This window comes from Nycticebus coucang, chromosome 14 (genome assembly GCF_027406575.1).
Source record: "Nycticebus coucang isolate mNycCou1 chromosome 14, mNycCou1.pri, whole genome shotgun sequence".
In the NCBI taxonomy this organism is placed as follows: domain Eukaryota; kingdom Metazoa; phylum Chordata; class Mammalia; order Primates; family Lorisidae; genus Nycticebus; species Nycticebus coucang.
The window spans coordinates 69,184,464-69,210,749 of record NC_069793.1 but is presented as its reverse complement, the minus strand read 5'-3'; the positions used below and the strand labels follow the sequence as shown (position 1 = coordinate 69,210,749).

The window sequence follows — 26,286 nt, the reverse complement described above, 5'->3', positions numbered from 1 at the left end:
ATAGCTATACTTATCAACAGAAAACTATCATCACAATATAGTTAAATGAAAAAGAACAGAACACACAACAGAATGCACCATAGAAACCATATATGTAAAATTTTATCTGTTTAATCTAAATTAAATATTTGCATAGATATTTAGAAAGATGTTCAACCAAATATTAATAATGGTTATATTGTTAGCACTGGAATCTCAAGTGATTTTTATTTTTTCTTGATAATTTTCTGTATTAGATTATACTGAGATTGAGTCGTTAATCATAAAAAGTTATTTTCATTTTAAAAAAATAAGAAAAAGTATTATTTTAACTTGAAACTTAAAGGTTCAGTGTCAACAAATAAGGGGTCTGAATATTTTCCCTTCCTTATACACAGTGATCTGATCAAAGTAGCTAAAAAGGCAACCTTTCCTTCCCTTTTCCTTACTTGCTCTTAACTTGAATTTAGCTTGCCATCTCCTGCTATATATTTTCACCCCATTTCATATTTGTCAAATATGAGATTTCTTAATCACAGAGAAAAAACTGCACTTTGTATTTTATATATTTAGTAATCACTTGTTTAGCATGTGCTCTGTTCCAGGCACTATTCTAAGTGGTTTACAAATACCTAATCTTCATGACAACTCTAAGAAATAGGTGTTATTATCATCCACATTGTACAGATGATGATATTGAGGCACAGAGGGGTTAATACCTTATCCAAAACAATATAGCTAAAGTAATAGAACTGGGATTTGAATCCCCACAGCCTTGAATCAGAGTACTTACTCTTAACCACATAGCTATGCTGCATTTATTTTAGTCTATTTATTTAAGACAGAGGTCTCACTTTGTTGCCCCCGGTAGGTGCCGTGGCTTCACAGCTCACAGCAACCTCAGACTCCTGGGCTCAAATGATTCTCTTGCCTCAGCCTCCTAAGTAGCTGGGATTACTATTTTAGTTTATTATATTTTAGGATAATAAAATAATAACTTGATAAATTTATATTAATTAGGATACTAATCTAATTTAAACCTCACTGGAATCCCAATTCCACAAATTTTAAAATGTTCTTTTTCTAATGAGTATCAGAACTTCAATACTAAATTGTACAGGAACTTTATGTCCACCATGTATAACAATTTTTTTGAGTTCATTTCTCCAAATAGCTTCTACTTAAGCTATGCAGGTCATTTTAATGCCAACTAAAATCAGACCAAATTCATTTTTCATATAGCTCATAATTCATTTCATGAGGCTTAATCAAAAAATATAGTTAGAATTTAAATCCTACTCTGTCTGAACTAAGCACTGCATATTTCATTGCAGTTGTGGTACATTCTTTAAATATCTTCCTCCCAGCAAAGGATGTCATTCATGATGGTGTTTTGGAAAAGGCTAATCTCATTATTGAACAAGTAAAAATAATAAAGTGAATCTTTTAAAACCACCAGGATAAATGAACAGACAGGTGTTACTAACGATGCTGAGCCAAGTAAGGTGCTAAATTTAAGCTTAGCTCTTAGATAGCCACAGGAAAAAGGGAAAACCTGTTATGTAATATGTTTCTTTCTGTCTGATAAAAGGAAAGTGGCAAGTATGGTCCCCTGAATTTACAGTCATATGATTAAGGTCTGGATTTCCTTGGTCATCTAACAGCTGTGTGACTGTGAGCAAAAAACTTACCCTCGAGAGGCTTAGTTTATCTAAATGTAAAAAGAAGATAATAATACCAACACTTTTAGGGTTTTTGCAAAGGATAAAAGAGATAATACATGTGAAAGGGCTGTGTACTCTAAAATAAGTGCTATAAATACACTGTAATTGTTTTATTTTTCCCATAGAAAGATTTTTGTGTGTGTGCCATGACTTGCATGGCAGAAAAGATACTTTTTTGACAATGCTATTCCAGTTTTAGTTTAAAGGGAAAATGTCCAACTGAGGTAAAAATAGTCTTATCTTGTCAATATATTACTTCTAGTATTTTTAAGAGTAGTCACTTGCACTGCCCAGCATTACTGAAATTCAAACGGGTTGGTCTCTTACATAAGGTTTCCACATCTGGGGAACTGACACATGTGTCTTGGTTTATCAGACTATGAGCAATTTTAGAGTTTCAGAGGAAATATGGATGGCCACATTCTCTAGGGCAGTGGTTCTTAAACTTTTTAGTCTCAAGATCCCTTGAAGCTCTTAAAATAACTGAGCACCCCAAAGAACTTTTGTTTATGTGGCTCATATATACCAATATTTACCACATCAAAAACGGAAATTAAGAAAACTTTGGAATATTAATTCATTTGAAAATACCAAATCTATAACTTGTTAATATAAATATAGTGAACAAAAAACAAGCACGTTTTCCAAAGTTTTGTGAGATGAATGACATTGTTTTACATTTTTTGCAAGTCTCTTTTGCAATGTCTAGCTTAATAGAAGCCAGCTGGAGTCTCATATTTTCTTCCACACTAATTTTGTTCCCACATGTTGTTATCAGAAAATGCAGCCTTATACAGATATGTAGCTGAAAAAGAAAAGGGTATTTAAATAGCCTTTTCAGATAATCGTGAATGTTCTTCTTTGATACTATTCCCAAACTCATCAAGTAATAGTTTTTTAAAGGTTAGTAACAATAAACTTCTCATTCTATTTTATTAAAATCCATAGGTTCTTTTTGTACTTTGAAGGGATCTTTTACCCATGTATGATTTCACAGAATCATATAGTGGTCATTTGGGAAATACTGGCTCACTGAGTTATATACATTTTAAATGATGATGTATCCCATTATAAAATATTTTAAAAACACATGTTTTAATATCACTACTAATCTTATCAGAAACATCTTTAAGGATTAGAAGCTGCTAATCCCAGGTTGGCAAATGCCAAATTACCATAGAACCTCCTTAGTTGACTACTTCCTTACACTAGTTCCTTAAGGTGGACCTAATTTTCATAAACCAGACATGCAACATATATACATATCAGTACGGTAGGCCTAGTTACTTATGTTGGCCACCTTTGTATGTTGAACAGTTTTCTAGAGTCTTTTGGTGGTCAACTTATAGAAGTTCTACCATATTCTGAAATTCCTGAATTTTATTAAGAGTTGATTTCCTTTAAGTGACAGGGTCATTTCATTCATTTCTGAGAAAATGTTAGCCAAATATCTAAACATAGTTTGTTAGTCATTCTCTCAAGGAAAGATGATGCTTTATAAAAAAGCAGCTAGTGGCTTGGCACCTGTAGCTCAAGCGGCTAGGGTGCCAGCCACATACACCAGAGCTGGCAGGTTTGAATTCAGCCCGGGCCTGCCAAACAACAATGGTAACTACAATTAAAAAGGCAGCTAGTTCAGTTAGCAACTCAACTGTACAAGTGCTTTCCCTCAAAACAACCATCACACAAGTGCTCTGGGCATACTTTCTTTCCATCGCACAGACTATTAAAAAGGTGTGCACTCAAGGTTCAAGATTTGATATCATCAATAATTTTTACTGCTTCATCAAGGACATTCTTAAGTGTAACTAGATTTTTTTAAAAAAATATGAATTATGAGTTTATGGTGTCACAGAGGACAAAAACCACCAGCTAGGCTTAGTACCTTTGCCTGGATGGGTTCTAAGGGGCAGCAGTTTTACCATCATTGTTTTTTATTTTTTATTTTTATTTATTTATTTTTTGTAGAGACAGAATCTCACTTTATCACCCTCGGTAGAGTGCCATGGCATCACACAGCTCACAGCAATCTCCAACTCCTGGGCTTAAGCGATTCTCTTGCCTCAACCTCCCGAGTAGCTGGGACTACAGGCGCCCGCCACAACGCCTGGCTATTTTTTGGTTGCAGTTCAGCCGGGGCCGGGTTTGAACCCGCCACCCTCGGTATATGGGGCCGGCGCCCTACCGACTGAGCCACAGGCGCCGCCCATCCATCATTGTTTTTTATACCATCATGCAAATGTCAACACAGTGCAACAGGCAAAAATATCTTAATATTGTATGAAAATACTTCTGCCCTCCCAGACCTTGTGGACCCTCTGGGAACCAGGGACTGTTTACACTGCAGCTCTAGGAGGAAAAGAAATCCCTGTCATTCAGATTGTGTACAGCTGACTTACTCATGTGAAATTATTCATAAAATCTACTAAAGGCTCAGTACCAACAACCCAGAAGAAAATAAGTTTAACTACACTTGCTTGCTTTACTTTATTCAAATGTTAAACTAATTTAATTCCTATACAAATGGCCACCCTCACATTAAAAATGTATTCACAGAATGGTATAAACTATGGTAACAACTATACATTTAAGTTATGCCTATCAAGTCTTCATTTTATAAGATAAATAATAAGCTAGACTTTCTCCCTGCTCTCTTCCTTATCCTTAATGCATCCAAAAAAGGCAATTTGGATTAAGTGGAAAGAGCAAAGACTCACTCACATCAGCATATATTTCCCATCTTAAAAAACAAAATGAATAAACAGCTCCGTATCCCACAAAACAAACAGATTAAACAAACAAAAACCAAAAGAAACTTCCTTTAATCCCACAGGCATCTCTAATCATAAACCCGTAATTAGACATACTTGATTACTTCCTCCTTCTAAAAATTTACTTCTCTTAGTTTCCAAATTGTTACTCTCTCCTTGTTTTCTCCCACCCAACTGGTCATTCCTCTCAGTCTTTGCTGGCTCTTCCTACTCTGTTTAACTTGTAAATGTGATTTCTCATGGCTAAATCCCACCATATATGTGTGTCTTTTTCTGTCTCTGCTTTTTTTCAGCTCTGTATTCTCTCCCTGAGTAATCTCATCTGGTTCTTTCTATCATCTTTACGTTGATGATTCTCAAATTTCTATCTCCTTGTTGACCTCCAACCCTGAGCTCCAGACCAATATATTCCTTTATCTTCTATTGTCGGCTTAATGACTCTACCTACATCTACTTACATTTCTTTTCTTTCTTTTTTTTTTTTTTGGAGACAGAGTCTCACTATGTCGCCCTAATTCTCTTGCCTCAACCTCCCAAGTAGCTGGGACTTCAGGTGCCTGCCACAATGCCTGGCTATTTTTTTGTTGTAGTTGTCAGCTGATCGGCAGGCCCAGGCCGGGTTCGAACTCGCCAGCCCTGGTGTACGTGGCTGGTGCCCTAATCACTGAGCTGTGGGTGCAGAGCCTCTACTTACATTTCTAAAAGGCAACTTGACATCTCTAAACACATCTTTTGGTGTCCCCATCCCCATCTCCTGGATCTGTCTCCTTCTCAAGAAATGCCATTATCATCGATGCTCACACACAAAACCTAGGAGTCATTCTTGATATTTTACCCCTCATCTCCTGCAGTCTGCTTGTTCATATTCCACAATATATTTCTTTTCTTTTTTTTTTTTGAGATAGGGTCTCACTGTGTTGCCCTTGGTGGAGTGCCATGATGTCACAGCTCACAGCAACCTCAAACTCTTGGGCTTAAGGGATTCTCTTGTCTCAGTCTCCCAAGTAACTGGGACTACACACACCTGCCACAACGCCTGGCTATTTTTTTGTTGTAGTTGTCATTTTTTTTTTAAAGCAGGTCCAGGCCAGGTTCAAACCCACCAACTCTGGTGTATGTGGCCAGTGCCCTAACCACTGAGTACAGGTGCAGAGCCCATAATATATTTCCATCTCTACCCTACCATCCTGGTCCAAGCCACCATCGACCCTTATCTGAAATAGCCTTCTAAATGGAAATTTTACTAGAATTCTAGTTCCCTCCTGTAATCCACTGGAGTAGCTAGAGTGACCTTTGAAAAAACAAGATAAAACCAAATCATGCTACCTTCCTGTTTAAAGCATTCATTCAATGGTTTCCCTGTGAATTTAGATTCAAATTAAAACTCTTTACTATGATCTCTAAGGGTTTGTATGATATATTCCCTGCCTACCTCTGCCCCTCAACTACTGTGCACTTGCCGCATTAGCCTTCTACTTGTTTTTCTAACACAACAAGCTCTTTCCTATCTCAAGGCCTTTTCCCTTACTATTCCCATGGCTTTAGGGAACTTCGTTTCCTAGCTCTTTGTAGGCTGGTCCCTCGTCATCATTCATGTCTTAGCAAAAGTCACTTCAGTTACTTCCTCAATATGGCTTATCTGACCACTTTATCTAAGGTTAAGTCCAGTTTTTTCCCATTATATCACCTGGTTAATTTCTATCACAGCACTTACTACAATCTGAAATTATCTTCTTTGTTTGTTTACTGTATGTCTCTTCCCTTTAGGTTATAAGCTTAATGAGGAAAGGATCTTCCTTTTTAAAAAACAGATTTATTGGCCGGGGGCAGTGGCTCACACCTGTAATCCTACCACTTTGGGAGGCTGAGGTGGGTGGATTTCTTGAACTCAGGAGTTCAAGACCAGCCTGAGCAAGCCTCTACCAAAATATCTCTACCAAAAATAGAAAACTAGACAAGTATTGCGGTGGGTGCCTACAATCCCAACTACTAGGGAGGCAGAGGAGTTGAGCCCAGGAGTTTCAGGTTGCTGTCAGCTATGATGCTAGAGCACTCTAGCCTGGGCAAGAAAGAGAGAAATTCTGTCTAAACAAAACAAGACAAAACAACTCCAGCTTTATTGATATGATTCACATAGCATATAATTAATTCACTCATTTAAATCCAATTTTGCTATTTTAACCATTTTTTTTTTTTTGTGGTTTTTGGCCGGGGCTGGGTTTGAACCCGCCACCTCCAGCGTATGGGACCGGCGCCCTACTCCTTGAGCCACAGGCGCCGCCCTATTTTAACCATTTTTAAGTGTACAACTCAGTGGCATTAATTATACACACGATGTTATGCAACCATTACCATTATCTGTTTCCAAAACTATCATCCCCAAAAGAAAATCTATAACTCTTTAATCAACAGTTTCTCCCAGACACTAGTTACCTCTAATCTGTCTTTCATCTGTATGAATTTGCCTATTCTAGATAGTTCATACAAGTGGAACCACACGATATTTGTCCTTTTGTGTCTAGCTTTTTTTTTTTCAGACAGCCTCAAGCTGTTGCCCTCAGTAGAATGCTGTAGCATCACAGCTCACAGCAACCTCCAACTCTTGGGCTCAAGCGATTTTCTTGCTTCAGCCTCCCAGGTAGCTGGGACTACAGGCACCTGCCACAACACCCGGCTACTTTTTGGTTGCAGCTGTCATTGTTATTTGGCGGGCCCGGGCTGGATTTGAACCCGCCAGCTCAGGTGTATGTGGCTAGTGCCTTAGCTGCTTGAGCCGCAGGCACCGAGCCATGTGTCGAGCTTATTAATAAGGCAGGGATCAGGATGCTTATGTATCTTGTTCACTCCTCTACCCACTGCAACCTAACTCAGTGTATAGAGCACACAGAGATGTTCAACATACACTACCGAGCAAACGAATTAACCGATTTTAAGCAAGTCATTCAACTTATTATTATTATTATTATTTTTGAGACAGAATCTCGCTCTGTTGCCTTATGCAGCAGCACCATCAGAGCTCACTGCAACTTCAAACTCCCGGGCTCAAGCAATCCTCCTGGCTTAGTCTCTTGAGTAGCTAAGACAACAGGAACATGCCACTACATCCACCTAATTTTTTTATTTTTTTGTAGAGACAGTCTTGCTTTGTTGTTTAGGCTGGTTTTGAACTCTTGGGCTCAAGTGATTCTTCCACCTTGGCCTCCCAAAGTGCTACCCTTTTTTTTTTTTGCAGCTTTTGGCCAGGGCTGGGTTTGAACCCACCACCTCCGGCATATGGGGCCAGTGCCCTACTCCTTTGAGCCACAGGCGCCGTCCCCAAAGTCCTACTCTTACAAGCGTGAGCCATTGCACTTGGCCTACATTTAACTTTTTAGAAAAATTTCTTTTTTATTGTATATAATTAAGATATATAACATGTTCTAAACATGTTGTGAAATGATACATATACATAGTGAAATAATTACTATAGTCAAGCAAATTAACTTATTCATTTTTCTGTGTGTCATAGAAACAAAGTCTACTCTCTTAGCAAATTTTCAGGATACAATACAATATTACTAACTATAATTCACCTATTCATCCTATATAACTGCAAACTCATATCCTTTTACTTACTTCTCTGCCTATGCCCCAACACTGGTAACCACTGTCCTACTCTGCTATTCAACTGTTTACTCGACTTTTTTTTTAAAAGATTCTACATATAAGTGAGATCAAACAACATTTTTCTTTTCTGTCTTTTTTTTTTTTTTTGCAGTTTTTGGCCAGGGTTGGGTTTGAACCCACCACCTCCAGCATATGGGGCCTGTGCCCTACTCCTTTGAGCCACAGGTACCACCATCTTTCTGTCTCTTTTATTTTTAGAGACAGAGAGTCTCACCCTATCACCCTGGGTACAGTGAGGTGGCATCATCACAGCTCACAACAATCTCAAACTCTTGGGCTCCACTGATTCTCCTGCCTTAGCCTCCCAAACAGCTGGGACTATAGGCATCCATTCAATTTTTAGTAGAGATGGGGGTCTCACTCTTGTTCATACTGGTCTCGAACTACGGAGCTCAAGCAATCCACCCACCTTGGCCACCCATAGTGCTAGGATACAGGCATGAGCCACTGCACCCAGCCAAACAAACAATATTTTTCTTTCTTTGTCTGGCCTATTTTGCTTAGTATGATGTCCTCCAGAGTCATCCATGTTGTACCAAATGGCAGTATGTCCTTCTTTTTAGAGGCTGAATAATTATTCTATTGTGTGTGTATATGTACATACTTTATATATAAATTTCTTTATCCATTCAAGTCATTCAACTTTTCTAGATCTTAGTTTCTTGTGTGATGGTGCCCTATCACTATTTATTATTAAACATCTCTTCTGAACTTAGCGTTTCTGGTATTGCTAATGGAATGCTCACTAACAGAAATACCATGATGTGCGAAACAGTTACCATTTCTGCTCTCAAGGAATTTTTACTTCCTTTTCTATCTTGGGATATCATCTTGTTTGATTTAGTACACTTTTAGGATGAAAATACACAGAGCAATGAAGCATATGGAAGGAAGGGGACCTCTGCCCAACCCATCAAATTCTGTGATGTCACACTGGAGTGACAGATGTTACCAGCAAACTGTCTTCAAATCTATTTCACGTTATCTGCCCATTTTACCTTGCAGGCTGATGATGAGAATCAAATAAATACACATGCAAATAGTTTACAAACTACAATGCTCTCTACAAATACAAAGTAAAACTTTTGTAATTTTTGTTTTATTACTTTTTATGCTGTGAGAATTAAAAGGAAACTACTGCTATCTCCACAAATTCTAATTTAACATATAAACTTACTGACAATTATAGCAGGACTTGGTTTTCAAAATCAATGTCAGTTACACTGCATCTGAATTTTGGCAGGCCCATTCCTACAGCATTACGTGCTGACAACAAGGAAGGCTATTTCCAACCACAGGCTGGCACTTGACAAATGTTGTAAATGACGCTGGAAACAGGCCTTTTGCTTTTACACATTTTCTATACCTAATCCAGCACACACACACACCTTTAGACAGCAGTGACATCAAGAGGGCAAGGGGCCCCACCAATGCTCTCAGCTCTTCACACAACACTTGAGGATTTTTACTTGAAGGCCTCTCTTTCTAAGCTTGTGCTTTCAAAACTTAAGGCTGGATTGATCCCAAATACTGAAGTAACAAATATTACTAAATTCTGTCATTTCCTCCATCAAAAGTGATTTTACTACTACTTCTGGTTATGATGAAAGGTCCTATTGACTATTCAAATCCTCGACCAAGTTATGGATGCAGTATTAAATGACTTCACTCCTTTTTCTCCGGCACTTTAACACATGCCAATGCTTTCATCCACCTCCACTAACGTGGCTTGTAAATTACCGAGGTGAGGCCATTTTATGATTTGTTCACATCTCTAGCGATGGGGTGCAAGTAAGACTGGCTGAGAAGACAAACTTGCCTTTGACAACATGTATTAGTATATACGTATATAAGAATAAAACTTCAAAACCTGGAAACATCTTATTGCTATCATACTTGGTAAGAAGTCATCATAATTAATGGTTCTTTGTTATGTTACAAATCAAAATGTGAATAAGTGGTGGGAGTGAGGTCAAAGACAAAATGAAACCTTCTTCAAGAAATAGCTAGAGATGGAACAACCACAGCTGATGCAAAAAAAAGAAAACGAAAAAAGAAAAAGAAAAAATTAAAGGTCACAGATTTGCTAAAACTTTTTTTTTTTAAAAGTTTAGAAGTGCTCAAAAGGCACTTCTCCTGAACAGATTTTAAAATATAAGAAAGTCTGTTTTTAAGTAGTTTATTGTACCCTTCTTTTAGAACTGAACCAATAGTGATTAAAACACACCAGATAGCAAGAACCTGCTCCTTATGGATTTAGAGTGGTTAACCCTATTGATCTTAAACACACACACATACACACACAATTCTTTAATTTTCTTTTCCTAAGACAGAGTCTCACTTTGTCATTGTTGGAAGACTGTTGTGGCGTCATAGCTCACAGCAATTTCTTGGGCTCAAGCAATTCTCTTGCCTCCGCCTCCCAAGGAGCTGAGACTACAGGCGGCCACCACAATGCCAGGATATTTTTAAAGGCAAGATCTGGCTCAGACTGGTCTGAAATCTGTGAGCTCAGGTACAATTCTTTAATTTTCAAAAAGAGTATAAAGTTGAAAAGGATACAAAACTACTATAATAGAAGCAATCCATTTCTTAAACAGATGAATAAAACTAGTTCAGCATACTGGTGATCTTACCAGTTATGAATAAAGTCAGAGACCATGTGGGAAGTGCTTCTAAGTAGGTACAAAAGATGTGCTAGAGCTAACAGTCTGATGTGGAGGGATGACTTTCCCAAGTTTCTCACTGGCCGTAGTCAGCCTCCATCTTGGTCATGCTCTCAAAGCAAGCTAGGGTATTCCTAGAAACTCCTTTTTTTTTTTTTTTCCTAGACACCCAGTTAGTTGGTAGAGATGGGGTGTTGCTCTTGCCCAGGCTGGTCTTGAACTCCTGCCTCAGCCTCCCAGAGTGCTAGGATTACAGGCATGAGCCACCGTGCCCGGCGTCTTAGCAACTCTTTATAGCATCCTTCGGTATTCCTGTTGGGCTCTTGAGAAGAAAAAAGTCTGTGTGTTTGTGTGTATGTATATCTGTGCATTTGTGTGTGTTTGAATCTAGATTTATGAGAAAATCTAGGTCTGGGGGCAGGAGCAGGTTTCACTTGGAAGCTTCCAACCTCATGACCTATGTGCCTAGAACAAGAAATAGAAAATAGAGCAAGAAGACAAGTTCTGAACTCAGATCAGAACTTAGTTCTATTAAACGATACCAATTTTACTCTAAGGCTCTATAACCTGCAATATCCAAATGCTCTCTCTACCAAGGCTGACTTCATTGGAGATGTTTTCTAATTTACTTCTTCCTCAGTGCAGTCTTAGTCTGGGCATTTCCTGACCATTTCTGTCTAGGTATTGCCTTTTCCACGGTATGACATGACTGTGACCAGCAGAGTGTGAGCTAAGCAGTCTTGAAATAAGAGTACAGTTTCTTTGACTGAAATACTTATCTGCCAAAAATGGAGAGTGGGAAAGCACTGGTTGGAAGAATGGCACATGGAAAAGTGAGTCACGGGCTAGAAACTGAGAGCAAGGCTGCTTGCCTGGAGCTGCAGTGGAAGTAACAGTAAAGGCAGTGGGACCGAGAGGGCGAGTGTGAGGGCGAGTGTGAGTAATGAAGCAAAGGATTAACTGAAGGCTTCAAACTAGAAATCTGACTCAATTTCAGAAGAGGGTAACAATCTTAATAAAAACCAAATTAAAAAAAAAAAACCCTACCATTAGACTGAGGATGGCTGAGGGAAAAAAGGCAAAGATGACACTATCTAGAGGAGTAATTTCAGACTGACCAGACATGAATAAGGGAACTGTTCAGCAAGTCTGTAGCTTTATTTGGGTAGATGACTCAGGCTCATAAAAGCAAAAGCATCACAAATCTTATTATTTCTATGAAACTGAAGGTCTGGGGATAGAGCTGATAGTAATTTTAAATAACAACCAACTTATAGTTATTCATCCATGTGATAATCCAGTTGGGAGGATGTCCAAATAAAAACAAAACAAAACATTTGTTATTTATAAAAACAAATAAAGGACGCTAGTCTTCCTTTAAACCAGAAATTTATCGAACATCTACCTCTTAAAGTGTTGAAGAAATGCTACATAATTCATTCAGGAAAATACAAAGGCATCTGATGTGGAAAGACATTATTTGAGTAGGAAATTAAAACCCAAATGGGTTTGAAGGACATGTGCTTGGTCTGTTCCTTTGGGCCCTGAATAATAAAGTGAGGAGACCATGAAGGGCTTGCAAAGACACTACTTTTTCTTCATAAATAACAATACAAAATGAGTCCTCAAAGTGGTCTAAGAGAAGAAAGTTATTACCAGTCAAGCTGCAGAGGCTTTTCTGCAGTCATAATGATATATAGAAAAAGGAACTATGTTATTACTAATGTGACTGAATAAATAAAAGGATCCATCATATATTTTATGAAGAAAGAGCTAGCAATCTGCGGAAGAGGTTGTATGTGGGAAGTAGGAGAGGAGTGAAGAAGGAGTTACTTACCTGTGCTATATTTTTGTTCAGAAGATAGACCCCATAATCAAATTGCAACTTCTCCCCTCCTTTTGGATACAGTGGAAACCTAAGAAAGGTAAAGAAGGATCAGAAGTTTTCCAAAGCTGTGTAAATACAACCTCCAAGTTGTTGACAGAAGCTATTTTCTTAGATACAGCACGAACATCTGAAGAACTGGACTAAATCATTTGGCTATAGTCACTGTAATTGACTATCATCTTCATGCTGTGGGGCAAGTCAGAATAGTAGGTGCCTTCTCTCAAAGGAAAAAGTGTATAGGTCACAAAAACAAGAGACTAATATGTAACAGAGTGACCAAATGACCCCCAAGGAATGAAGTCCACTGTTCCTTATTTATATACCATGAGCTTGCCACATTGAAGATTAAGATCCCCCAAATTTTTCCTCTAATACCTTGGACTTGCATCTCAATTTCTCCCAAATAGGAGAGAAGATTAAGAAGAAATTAAAATCAGATTTAGAAGCAATATACAGGATTTCTGTTTCTTTGAAGATGGCTAGTCAAATCAGTAGTGCCAGTAGGAGCCAAAATTCATTCACGTCTACAGGGATGGTTCTTTGAACACTACTTCTCTAAGGCAATGCCACAAAGCTCTTATAAATGACTTCTCATTTCAACCTGCCTCCCTGAAGCAACAAAGGCATGAGAGATAGATTTTCATAAAGACGATGAATTATTTTAGGGAATAAGCTTCCCTTACCCCTGCAAATAGAGAAGGAAAGGTTAGCGCACTCCTATAGTCTTGAGCCATTTTTCTGATTCTTAAGATCAAACATAAATTTTATCATCCAAAACAGATTTTTCTACAAACACAATCACTACTTAGATAGGGTCAAGAAGAAAACTTTGTCTTCCTTAGTTTTGCAATATACAATTATTTTCAGGAAAAAAATAATCTTATTGAAATGAATGCTAGGTGACAATAAGTGGATATTCTTAATTTCAATTGTCTTTTAATTGCTGAGGAAAAGATACATCCCTATAAAGTCTAGAGGATATTGTTTTCAAGGGAAATAAAAGAAAGGAAATAGAATTTAAAAGCTTTATGTTAAATTCTCAAGAGCTGTTGGTTATATACTATCCAAAAGGTAAATTTTTTTGCATTGTAAAATTATAAGCACTGGGGAGTGAGCAAGGCCATGAACTGTACTTATTTTCTACTAAAGGAATACCAAATGCTTCATACATCCATCAAGAAGATACGGCTTTACATTTAATTGAAACAATAAAAATAAACTAGGACATGTGGTTTGGTCCCAAATTGAGATGCATAAAAATGACAGCATAGCAAATTCAGGATAAGCAAAGTGCAACACCAGACTTTTGCAAGGTGTCTGGGAATCATTCAAAATCATATGGGGTAGCCTGTATAGAAAAGGGTAGCCTGTATTAGCAAAGATACAACAACAGGGGTATGTTAGAGGATACAGGCCTGAAGTTCCGTACCGTGCAACTGTTTTTCTATAAGCAATCAAATGTAGATTATCTGAATAGCTCTCCAACTCATAGCTCTCTCCATTTTCAAGTTATAAATCTAGAAATGGTTTTTTTTGTGTGTGAGTTGGAAGGGTAAATTGAGATCAGCATACAGTGAAAGCCAAGACTCTACATTCCTAAAAAATGGATCTCATGACATTTGACTGTATTATGACTTCATCGGGACTTATCTACAGGAAGATCCACAAGGTGAGTATGTAACATTAAAACAAATCCAAAGAGTTTTTAGAGCCACAGATTCAAATAGGGCAATACTAAGACAGTTCAATATTAGGACAGAATTCACATTTTCTATTATTTTCAAATTCTTAATGAGTCACTTCAAGTTGAATAGTATAATAGCTTATAACTATCACATATTAATCTTACTTTGCAAAAATACATGGACTTATAGATTTATCAAACAATCTAGAGAAGTGTAATCCATTTTAAAAGCTAAAACTTATTATCATCAGGACTTAAGATACAAATAATGGTACGTCATTTCAATATAGACGGAAAATCACATTAGCAAACTATGTAAGGTTTAGACAAGAATGTAGTCACTCAGATACAACCAGAAAAATGTCCATAATACCACAAATAGGACTTATTAAAGGAGTATTACATTGAATAGATGATGAACTAAATATCTCCTATGAAGACTCAATATAATTTATTATTACACTCAATTAAGCTGTCCAATATTAAATTATTAAAAATTCACTGATTCTACATGTCAAAAATCGATGAATTAGAAAGCAATAAATATATTACATGTGTGACAGAATTCCACTGAGAGTTACTGTCACTATCTGACACCTGGTGGTGAGAAGGTTAAGTGGAAGAACGACAGACCACCTATCGGAGTCCACTTTCATCTAGTGTAAATAGTCTTATCAGTGTACACTGTCAAACTGGCTTAGGTCAGTTTGCAATGCTGCTGTCTTTATCCAGTCTGTCTCTAATTTATATTCACCGTGTGATTATTTGGTTAACATGTGTCTCTCCTGGTAAACTGCAGGTTCCAAAGGGTAGAAACAAGTTGTATTTTGTCCCTCTTTTGCCTCTGTAGTCAAGTGTATAGCACTATTACTAGTAAACACTCTATACATAACTGGTTGAATAAGAAAAAATGATGGTGCGAACAGATTTGGAGCTCTTTAGTCTACAGCAATTTCAATATGAAATTGAAAAGCTACTGTGATTCCAGACTGTATTAACAGAGCAGAGCAGCTGAACGGGGGAATGTGCTAGTGACAACTACTTTGTACTAGACTATACTGAGAGACCTATCTTCTGTTTTGGGAGTTATAGTATTTCACACAGGTATGGAGGCAAATAATTGCAACCTTACTGATAAGGTTATGTTTACAGAGAACTCTGGTAATAATTTCTTCATGGCAATAAAAGGCATGAAGTGGAGTAACCCAGTGTTGTTCTTATTAAAAGAAACTGATTTCCCTTAGTTGCCTACTTAGTGAGCAGAAGTGACAGGGCCTCAATATCAGGTCTGTAGTGATAGAGTCAGTGTTCTTCTTATTGCCTCTCATCTAGAGAAGTACGCTGAGGATGATTAGGGAATGGGAGCCACAGCACTGACAGAAATAGCTGAAGAAACCAGAAGTGTTTAGCCTGGAGGACATTAGTCTCGGGGACAAGAAATGACTTATCAAGAGGAAAGAAATGGATTTGTTCTGCATGGGTCCAGGCAGGGAGCACCAAAGTGAATGGTATGGAAGACTGATTTCATCACACGGTTATTCAAAATCCAAAAGATCTTGGGTAGAGGTGGACAATCAGAGATGGGCAACAGTAAATAATGGACACGTATTCAGGGGATATATAGCGGGTTGAACGATCTGTTCATATCCTATTGCCTGGAACCTGTGCATGCGAATGCAACCTTACTTGGAGAAAGGGTCTAAAATAGTTAAGATTATGGGATGAAATCAACTGTTGAGTATGCAGGTGGGTCCTAAATCCAGTAAGTGTCACTGCTGAGGAATATACAGAATAGAGACAAAAGGAAGAAGAGACGATCATGTGAAGATGGGGGCAGAGACCAGAGTTACGCAGCTGTAAGCCAGACACTGCCTGGAGCCACCAGAAGCTGGAAAGGGTAAAGAAAGGAATGTGGCCTTGCTGATACATTGATTTTGGACTTCGGGACAAATTTCTGCTGTTTTAAGTCATCGAATTTGTGATAACATATAGTAGCCCGATGACCCATTGTGCTAGATGACATGCAGTTTCTCTTCCAAAGTTTTATAATTCTGAATAGATAAAACCAAATATTCTGAATATAAATTCATTTAAACCGCTTATTTCAGTCCAGGGTCATCATGATAGGGATCAGCTAAGACTGCAAAGTAGACCTACTGAAGAGGTGGTAAATGATGTGTTGGAAAAGGAAATTCTTATGTACAGGTTAAGAGTATGAATTTTTAAAAACTAATTAATATATATAAATACACCCACACAGATGTAATGCATGAAGAATATGCGGCTCTCAACATGGAAAAAAATTGTAAAAGAAAACTGATTTTGAGTCTTTAAATACAGTAATTCAAAAATGTTTACTGTATGTAATAAGATCAATTTCCCTACTGACTTTGTAGAATATGTAACAACATATGCTCAATACATTCTGAGGCCAATACTTTACCTCAAATTCAAAATATTTTCCATCACAACTTTATCAATTACTCAGACTCAGAATGACAGGCAATTTTTACCCACCTTATTTGCCTTTTGTATATGCAGAGATTTACCAAGTTGACAGGTAATTTTCCCTCTGAAACTTTCTCATCACTCCATTCCCACTGCCACTGCAGGTAATTCTTTGCTGTAAAAGGCTGTCCTGTGCACTGTAGGATGTTACGCAGGGATGGCAGCCTCTATCCTCTACCCTCTGAAAGCCAATAGCACCCCATCCCCAGATGTGATAACCAAAAATATCTTCAAACATTACCAGATGTTGCCTGGGTGAGAGGGAAAATTGCCTTCAGTTGAGAACAAATGGTTTAAGCTCTTATCAAATCTGATTACCACAATAGCTTCCTAGCCAGTATCCTTAACGCCAATTCATTCTCCGTATCACTGCCAAATTGATTTCAGGCAGCCTAGTAGGTTTAAACAAATTAAATTATAAAAGAAAAGACAAAGTTTTCTAGTTTTAGCTCCATTATGTATTTACATGTTGTATAAACTTGGGTACATATAACTGCTCTAACACTCAGTTCTTAAGCTGTAAAGTGGAGAAACTATCCACTTCCCTGCTTCCTTCACAAGTATCTTGTGGGTATAACACACCACCAAAGACTGAGAAAGCACATTGAAAATGCAAAGCATGACATAAATATAAATTATTTTCTCTTATGTTAGGCTTTTTATCATGTTACTTCTCAGCCCTGATTCATAATCAGTTACTGTTTTTTCAATCAACTCCTCTGTCTAGCTTTTGAGGCCTACCGTGACCTGACCTTGGGCCTGATTTATCTGCCACTTTATTTTATTTATTTTTTTTTTGAGACAGAGCCTCAAACTGTCGCCCTGGGTAGAGTGCCATAGCATCACAGCTCACAGCAACCTCCAACTCCTGGGCTTAATCGATTCTCTTGCCTCGGCCTCCCAAGTAGCTGGGACTACAGATACCCACCACAATACCCAGTTGTTTTTGGTTGTAGTTGTCATTGTTGTTTGGTAGGTCCAGGCTGGATTCGAACTCATCAGCTCTGGTGTATGTGGCTGGTGCCTTAGCCGCTTGAGCTACAGGCGCTGAGCCTATCTGCCACTTTTTACTCAAGTGGTTTCTTCGAAGCATTGTGAACACACCAAATTCATCTCTTCCTCGGACTTTGCTCACTTTTTGGAAATGCCCATTTTTCTTTCCTTCCTATACAAATGCTATTCCATCTTTTATAAGATCTAGTTCAAGTTGCCACATTCCTTTTAAATCCTCCTTGACTATCGCAGGCCTCACTATTCTCCCTTGACTTTCCTTTTATTTACTTAGTGCCTACAGACTGGTTGCTTGTTTCCATTTGTTCACTTTAGAATCTAGTGGAGGGGCATTAATTCTCCTACACTGCACAACTGACATGGGCACGATTTTTTTTTTTTTTTAAAGACAGAGCCTCAAGCTGTTGCCCTACCACACCCATCTAATTTTTCAACTTTGTAGAGATATGGACTCACTTTTGCTCAGGCTGGTTCTAACTACTGTCCTCAAGTAATCCTCCAGCCTTGGCCTCCCTAAGTGCTAGGATTACAGGTCTGAGCCACAGCACTCTGCCTGGCTTTGCTAAATCTTAAAAGCTACACATACACCAAAGAAGCAGTTTTAAAAATAAACCTTTTAAAAATAAAAGAAGACAGACTCATGATCTACAAACACACAAAAAGAAGCTCATCATCCTGGGCGGCGCCTGTGGCTCACTGAGAAGGGCGCCTGCCCCATATAATGAGGCTGGTGGGTATGAGAACCCAGTCCCAGCCAAACTGCAACAACAATAACAAAAATAGCTGGGTGTTGTGGTGGGTGCCTATAGTCCCAGCTACTCTGGAGGCCAAGGCAAGAGAATCACCTAAGCCCAAGACCTAGAGGTTGCTGTGAGCTGTGGCACAATGGCACTGTACTGAGGGCGATATAGTGAGACTCTGTCTCAAAAAAAAAAAGAAAAAAGGAAAAAAAAATAGATTTAGTGAAGCCAGCCAAGAACTGGTTGCTCCTAATAGTAGGTTACCCTACCAGTTGTAAAGACTGGTCTTCAAACTTCCTAACTGGAAGAATCCAGTAGGTATTAATGTAATAATCTGTTCCAGTTTCTGAACCCCAAGCATATCAGAGATGACTGACAATTTACTGTAGTTGTTTTAGGTGGGCTTTTGGGAAAATTAATGTTGAATAATATCTTTTAAAATAAGTTTTATGTTTTTTGGCAAATATTCCCAATTTTGTTTTGGTTACTTCTTTAAATGTGACTTTAACTTTAGACCTCAAATAAAGCATGAATAAAAATTGTGCCCATGTCGGCAAATGGCTAAGGCGCCAGCCACAAACACCTAAGCTGGTGGGTTCAAATCCAGCCCCGGCCCGCCAAACAATGATGGCTGCAATCAAAATTTAGTTGGGTGTTGTTGTGGGCGCCTGTAGTCCCAGCTACTTGGGAAGCAGAGGCAGGAGAATGGCTTGAGCTCAAGAGTTTGAGGTTGCTGTGAGCAGTGACACCAAAGCACTCTATTGAGGGTGACATAGTGAGACTCATAAGCAATCCACCTGCCTTAATTTCCTAGAGTGTTAGGATTATAGGCGTAAGCCACTGCCCTGGCCTTGTGTTTTATTTTATTTTTTTAAAATACATTAATTTTTTTTATTGTTAAATCATAGCTGTGTACATTAGTGCAATCAAGGAGTACAATGTGCTGGTTTCATATACAATCTGAAATATTCTCATTAAACGGTTCAACGTAGCCTTCATGGCATTTTCGTAGTTATTGTATTTAGACATTTGTATTCTACATTTAGTATGTTTCTCCTATACTCATTCTAAGATACACCGGAGGTGTGGCGCCACCCATTACTTTCCCTCCAGTCTAACCTCCCCTCTCCCTTCCCCTTCCTTGGCCCTTTCCTCATAGTCTTGTGCTATAGTTAGGTTATAGCCTTCATGTGAAAGCTATAATTTAGCTTCATAGTAGGGCTGAGTACATTGGATACTTTTTCTTCCACTTCTGAGATACTTTGCTAAGAAGAATATGTTCCAGCTCCATCCATGTAAACATGAATGACGTAAAGTCTCCATCTTTCTTTAAGGCTGCATAATATTCCATGGTATACATGTACCACAATTTGCTAGTCCATTCGTGGGTCCATGGGCACTTGGGCTTCTTCCATGACTTAGCAATTATGAATTGCAATAAACATTCTGGTACAGATGTCTTTGTTATATTGTGATTTTTGGTCTTCTGGGTATAAACCTAATAAAGGAATTATAGGATCGAATGGCAGGTCTATTTTTAGGTCTCTAAGTATTCTCCAAACATCCTACCAGAAGGAACGTATTAGTGTGCATTCCCACCAGCAGTGTATAAGTGTTCCCTTTTCTCCACATCCACGCCAACATCTCTGGTTTTGGGATTTTGTTATGTGGGCTACTCTTAGGGGTTAGATGATATCTCAAAAGTAGTTTTCATTTGCATTTCTCTGATGATTAAGGATGATGAGCTTTTTTTTTTTTTTTTTTTGTGGTTTTTGGCTGGGGCTAGGTTTGAACCCACCACCTCTGGCATACGGGACCGGCGCCCTACTCCTTGAGCCACAGGCGCCGCCCAGGATGATGAGCTTCTTTTTGTGTGTTTGTAGATCATGAGTCTGTCTTCTTTAGAGAAGTTTCTCTTCAAGTCCCTTGCCCACCCTGAGAAGGGGTCACGTGTTCTTTTCTTGCTAATGCATTTGAGTTCTCTGTGGATTCTAGTTATTAGACCTTTATTGGAGGTATAACCTGTGAATATTTTCTCCCATTCCGAGGGCTGTCTGTTTGCTTTACTTACTATGTTCTTGGCTGTGCAGAAGCTTTTTAGTTTGATAAGGTCCCAGTAGTGTATTTTTGATACTGCTTCAATTGCCTGGGGAGTCCTCCTCATAAAATATTCACCCAGGCCGATTCCTTCAAGAGTTTTCCCTGCACTTTCTTCAAGTATTTTTATAGTTTCATGTCTTAAGTTTAAATCTTTAATCCAGTGAAAGTCTATCTTAGTTAATGGTGAAAGGTGTGGGTCCAGTTTCAATCTTCTACAGGTTGCCAGCCAGTTTACCCAGCACCATTTGTTAAATAGGGCATCTTTTCCCCACTGAATGTTTTTAATTGGCTTGTCAAAGATCAAATAAGGGTAAGAAGCTGGATTCATCTCTTGGTTCTCTATTCTGTTCCAGACATCTACTTCTCTGTTTTTGTGCCAGTACCATGCTGTTTTGATCACTATCGATTTATAGTACAGTCTCAGGTCTGGTCGCGTGATTCCTCCTGCTGTGTTTTTACTGCTGAGTAATGTCTTGGCTATTCGAGGTTTTTTCTGATTCCATACAAAATGAAGTATTATTTTTTTCAAGATCTTCAAAATATGACAATGGAGCTTTAATAGGAATTGCATTAAAATTATATATTGCTTTGGGTAGTATAGACATTTTAACAATGTTGATTCTTTCCAGCCATGAGCATGGTATGTTTTTACCATTTGTTAACATCTTCAGCTACTTCTTTTCTTAAAGTTTCATAGTTCTCTTTGTAGAGATCTTTCACGTGCTTTGTTAGGTATACTTCCAAATATTTCATCTTCTTTGGCACTACTGTGAAAGGAATAGAGTCCTTGACTGTTTTTTTGGCTTGGTTATTGTTGGTATATATAAAGGCTACAGATTTATGGGTGTTGATTTTGTAGCCTGAGACATTGCTGTATTCCTTGATCACTTCTAAAAGTTTTGCAGTAGAATCCCTAGTGTCTTCCAGATATATGAGCATATCATCTGCGAAGAGTGAAAGTTTGATCTCTTCTGACCCTATGTAGATACCCTTGATCGCCTTTTCTCCCCTAACTGCGATGGCTAAAACTTCCATTACAATGTTAAAGAGCAATGGAGACAATGGGCAACCTTGCTTGGTTCCTGATCTAAGTGGAAATGATTTCAATTTAACTGAATTCAACACGAAATTGGCTGTGGGTTTGCTGTAGATGGCCTCTATTAGTTTAAGAAATGTCCCTTCTATACCAATTTTCTTAAGTGTTCTGATCATGAACGGATGCTGGATATTATCAAAAGCTTTTTCTGCATCAATTGAAAGAATCATATGGTCCTTATTTTTTAGTTTGTTTATGTGCTGAATTACATTTATAGATTTACATATATTGAACCAGCCTTGAGACCCTGGGATAAATCCCACTTGGTCGTGGTGTATAATTTTTCTGATGTGTTTTTGGATTCTGTTCGTTAGGATCCTGTTGAGTATTTTAGCATCTATATTCATTAGTGATATTGGTCTATAATTTTCTTTTCTTGTTGGGTCTTTCCCTGGTTTGGAGATCAAGGTGATGTTTGCTTCGTAGAATGTGTTGGGTAATATTCCTTCTTTTTCTATATTTTGGAAGAGGTTTAGTAATATAGGTACTAGTTCTTCTTTAAAGGTTTGGTAGAATTCTGATGTAAAGACATCTGGTCCTGGGCTTTTCTTTGTAGGGATATTTTGTATAGTTGATGCTATTTCAGAACATGATATAGGCCTGTTCAACATTTCCACTTCATTCTGGCTAAGTCTTGGTAGGTGGCATACTTCCAGGTATTGGTCGATTTCTTTCAGATTTTCATATTTCTGAGAGTAGAGTTTCTTGTAGTATTCGTTAAGGATTTTTGAATTTCTGAGGGTCTGTTGTTATTTCATTGGTACCATTTCTGATAGATGAAATTAGAGATTTTACTCTTTTTTTCTTGGTTAGGGTGGACAAAGGTTTATCTATTTTATTGATCTTTTCAAAAAACCAACTTTTGGATTTATTGCTCTGTTGTTTAATTCTTTTGTTTTCAATTTCATTTAATTCTGCTCTGATTTTGGTTATTTCTTTTCTTCTGCTGGGTTTGGGGTTGGAGTGTTCTTCCTTCTCCAATTGCTTGAGATGTCCCATTAAGTTATTAACTTCCTCTCTTTCCGTTTTCTTGAGGAAGGGTTGCAGTGCTATAAATTTCCCTCTTAGGACTGCCTTTGCAGTATCCCAGAGGTTCTGATAATTCGTGTCTTAATTGTTGTTTTGTTCCAAAAATTTGGTGATTTCCTTCTTAATCTCGTCTATTACCCATCTATCCTTCAGTATACGGTTGTTTAGCTTCCATGTTTTTGTATGGGTATGCAGGTTCCTGTTGTTATTGAGTTCAACTTTTATTCCATGATGGTCTGAGAAGATGCAAGGAATAATTTCTATTTTTTCAAATTTGCTGAGGTTAGATCTGTGGCCTAGGATGTGGTCGATTTTGGAGTATGTTCCGTGGGCTGATGAGAAGAATGTGTATTCAATTTTGTTGGGATGAAATGTTCTGTAGATGTCTGTTAAGTCCAGATGTTGAAGGGTTGAGTTTAAATCTAAAATTTGTTTGCTTAGCTTCTTTTTGGAGGATCTATCCAGCACTGCTAAAGGGGTGTTAAAATCTCCAACTACTATGGAACTGGAGGAAATAAAGTTGCTCATGTCTGTTAGAGTTTTTCTTATAAATTGAGGTGCGTTCTGGTTGGGTGCATAAATATTAATAATTGAGATCTCATCATATTGAGTATTACCTTTAACAAATATGAAGTATCCATCCTTATCCTTCCTTATTTTGGTTGGTTTAAAGCCTATTGCGTCTGCGAATAGGATTGCAACGCCTGCTTTTTTCTGCTTTCCATTTGCCTGGAGTATAGATGTCCATCCCTTCACCTTGAGTCTATATTTGTCTTTTAATGTAAGATGAGATTCTTGTATGCAGCAGATATCTGGCTTGAGTTTTTGTATCCAGTCAACCAACCTGTGCCTCTTTAGAGGACAATTTAAACCATTCACATTAATTGAGAATATCGATAAGCCTTTCGAGAGTCTGGTGGACATTTTTAATCCTTTTGCAACTGTGGAAGTTGGAATTTGATCAAAATTTTCTGGGTGGGTTTACTTTTGTGGTGGAGGATTATGCTGGACTTTATGGAGGATATGTCTGAGAATGTCCTGGAGAGCTGGTTTAGTTATGGCTAATTTCTTCAACATGTGAATGTCATTGAAGTATTTAATTTCCCCGTCATAAATGAAACTCAGTTTAGCTGGGTACAGGATCCTGGGTTGAAAGTTATTTTGTTTTAGGAGATTAAAAGTCGATGACCATCGTCTTCTAGCTTGAAAGGTTTTGGCAGAGAGATCTGCAGTTATTCTAATATTCTTCCCCTTGTAGGTAATGGTTTTCTTTCGTGTGGCTGCTTTCAGAATTTTCTCCTTCATATTAATTTTAGTGAAATTGATTATGATTTGTCTGGGGGATGTCTTATTTGGGTTGAGTCGTGCTGGAGTTCTGGAACTGTCTGCTATCTGAATTTCAGAATATCTTGGCATGTCTGGAAAGTTCTCATTCATAATCTCATGGAGAAGAGACTCTGTGCCTTGTGAAGCCACTTCATCACTTTCGGGGATCCCTATAAGATGAATATTGGTTTTCTTCGCATTATCCCAGAGCTCTCTGAGAGAGTGATCTGTTTTTGCCCTCCATTTCTCTTCCTCTTTGAGAGTTTGGGAGTGTTCGAACGCTTTGTCTTCAATGTCAGAAATCCTTTCTTCTGCTTGCTCCAAACACAGAAAACTGTTTCTCAGATCTTTGAGGGCTGCAACTTTTTGTCTCAAAGTATCAAAATCTTTGGTCATTTGGTCTTTGAATTCGTTGAATTCTTGAGATATCTTTTGGGTTACTGCTTGGAATTCTAATTCGATCTTATTTGCTATCCAGATTCTGAATTCGATTTCTGACATCTCAGCTATTTGTTTGTGCATGGGATCTTGTGCTGTGTCTGCCCCATTGATCCTTGGGGGAGTTGATCTACTCTGATCATTCATATTGCCAGAGTTTTTCTGTTGATTTCGCCTCATGACTGTTTTCCACCGTTGCCTCTGGCCGTCCTCAGAGTTGGGGAGGTGTCTCTCCAAGATTAGACCCCAGCGGGATCACTCTATTGTTGCTGGATCTTTATAAAGAGTGATCCTGTGTAGTTCCTCTGGGGCTGCCCCACCTAGGGAGTTCTGGTTGTGGAAGCAGCTCTGGCGTGTGACACACCCGGATCCAGCAACAGGGAGGGAGGTGATGTGTATGGTTCTGGGAGTGCCTGGCCCCCAGTGACTTTGACACAGGGAGCTCAAGGCTCCAGCAGTCTCTGGCCAGGAGAAGGGCTCTGAGCAGAGGCAGGGAGGGCTCCAGAGGGCACGCGGCTACTAGTGTCCCTGGCCAGACGAGCGGGCCAGTGTGGAGGTAGGGAGGGTACAGGAGGGAGGACACGGGGTTGCGCGGCTCCCACAGTTCCTGGTCAGGGCATGCAGAGGTCCGGCGGGTGTGTGTTGAGTGTCGGAGGGCACGGCATGGTGCAGCTCTTATGGAGGTCCAGGCGGCATCAAGCCCAGGAGTTTCAGGTTGCTATGAGCTGTGACGCCACAGCACTCTACCCAGGGCAACAGCCCGAGGCTCCAGTGTGCCAAAACCGGTCTCACTCTGCCCCTAAGGGTTAAGGCTGTAAGGCAGCTCAGTCCCCACCTTTAGGCTGCTCAGTCACTAAGTTACTAGCTCCTGCCCGATCCTTGCTCTGCGACCCTGAGGGTGGAGCTTGCCAGGGCAGTTCTGTCACAATGGCTCCCTGTGGCCTGCAGCCGAATACTATTAGCTCTGTCCAATTCAGCAGCTCAGTCTGGGGCCCTAGACAATGCCCAAAGTTCTCTGCACTCCTGCTCAAGCTCTCCCCAAGGCATTTCAACTGAGTGCCAAGTCCAAAAACACCGAAACAGTTCATAGGTAAGGCCTTTCCGGTTTGCAGTCTCACTGCTGCTTGTATTTACGGTTGCCGGTGGAATTAGGTCGATCAAACACACACAACCACTTGCCAGTTTTCCACTGTTTTAGTCCTCCTCTTGGGGTCCAGAAGTCCCTGGCTGACTCCCCTATCCTCAAAGGGATGATTATAGGCAGATCCCACCAGCCAGAGATGCCTGGAGTCTTATTTCCCCAGACTCACTGTGCCCAGTTGTAGGGAAGCTGTTACTTGGCCGCCATCTTGCTCCACCCCTTGTGTTTTATTTTTAAATCTTCACAGAGCTTATTTCTTCTTGTCACTTGGGCTTTGATTAAAGGACCCTTAAAGAGACCATCCAGATCACTTAATCCAGGCGTCCTCAAACTGCAGCCTGTGGGCCACATGAAGCCGTGTGAATTGTATTTGTTCCCGTTTTGTTTTTTACTTCAAAATAAGATATGTACAGTGTGCATAGGAATTTGTTCATAGTTTTTTTTTTTAAACTATAGTCTGGCCCTCCAATGGTCTGAGGGACAGTGAATTGGCCCCCTGTTTAAAAAGTTTGAGGACGC

General features: G+C 38.9%; 1 protein-coding gene across 2 annotated transcripts in view; it reads right to left on the bottom strand.

Moving 5' to 3' along the window:
* Nucleotides 1-26,286, bottom strand: part of UVRAG (UV radiation resistance associated) — a 381,997-nt gene that overhangs the window by 65,992 nt on the left and 289,719 nt on the right. For both annotated transcript variants that reach the window (XM_053561187.1, XM_053561188.1), the window contains one exon: nucleotides 12,644-12,722. In XM_053561187.1, coding sequence (XP_053417162.1) covers nucleotides 12,644-12,722 — 79 coding nt within the window. The remainder of the gene's footprint in view (nucleotides 1-12,643; nucleotides 12,723-26,286) is intronic.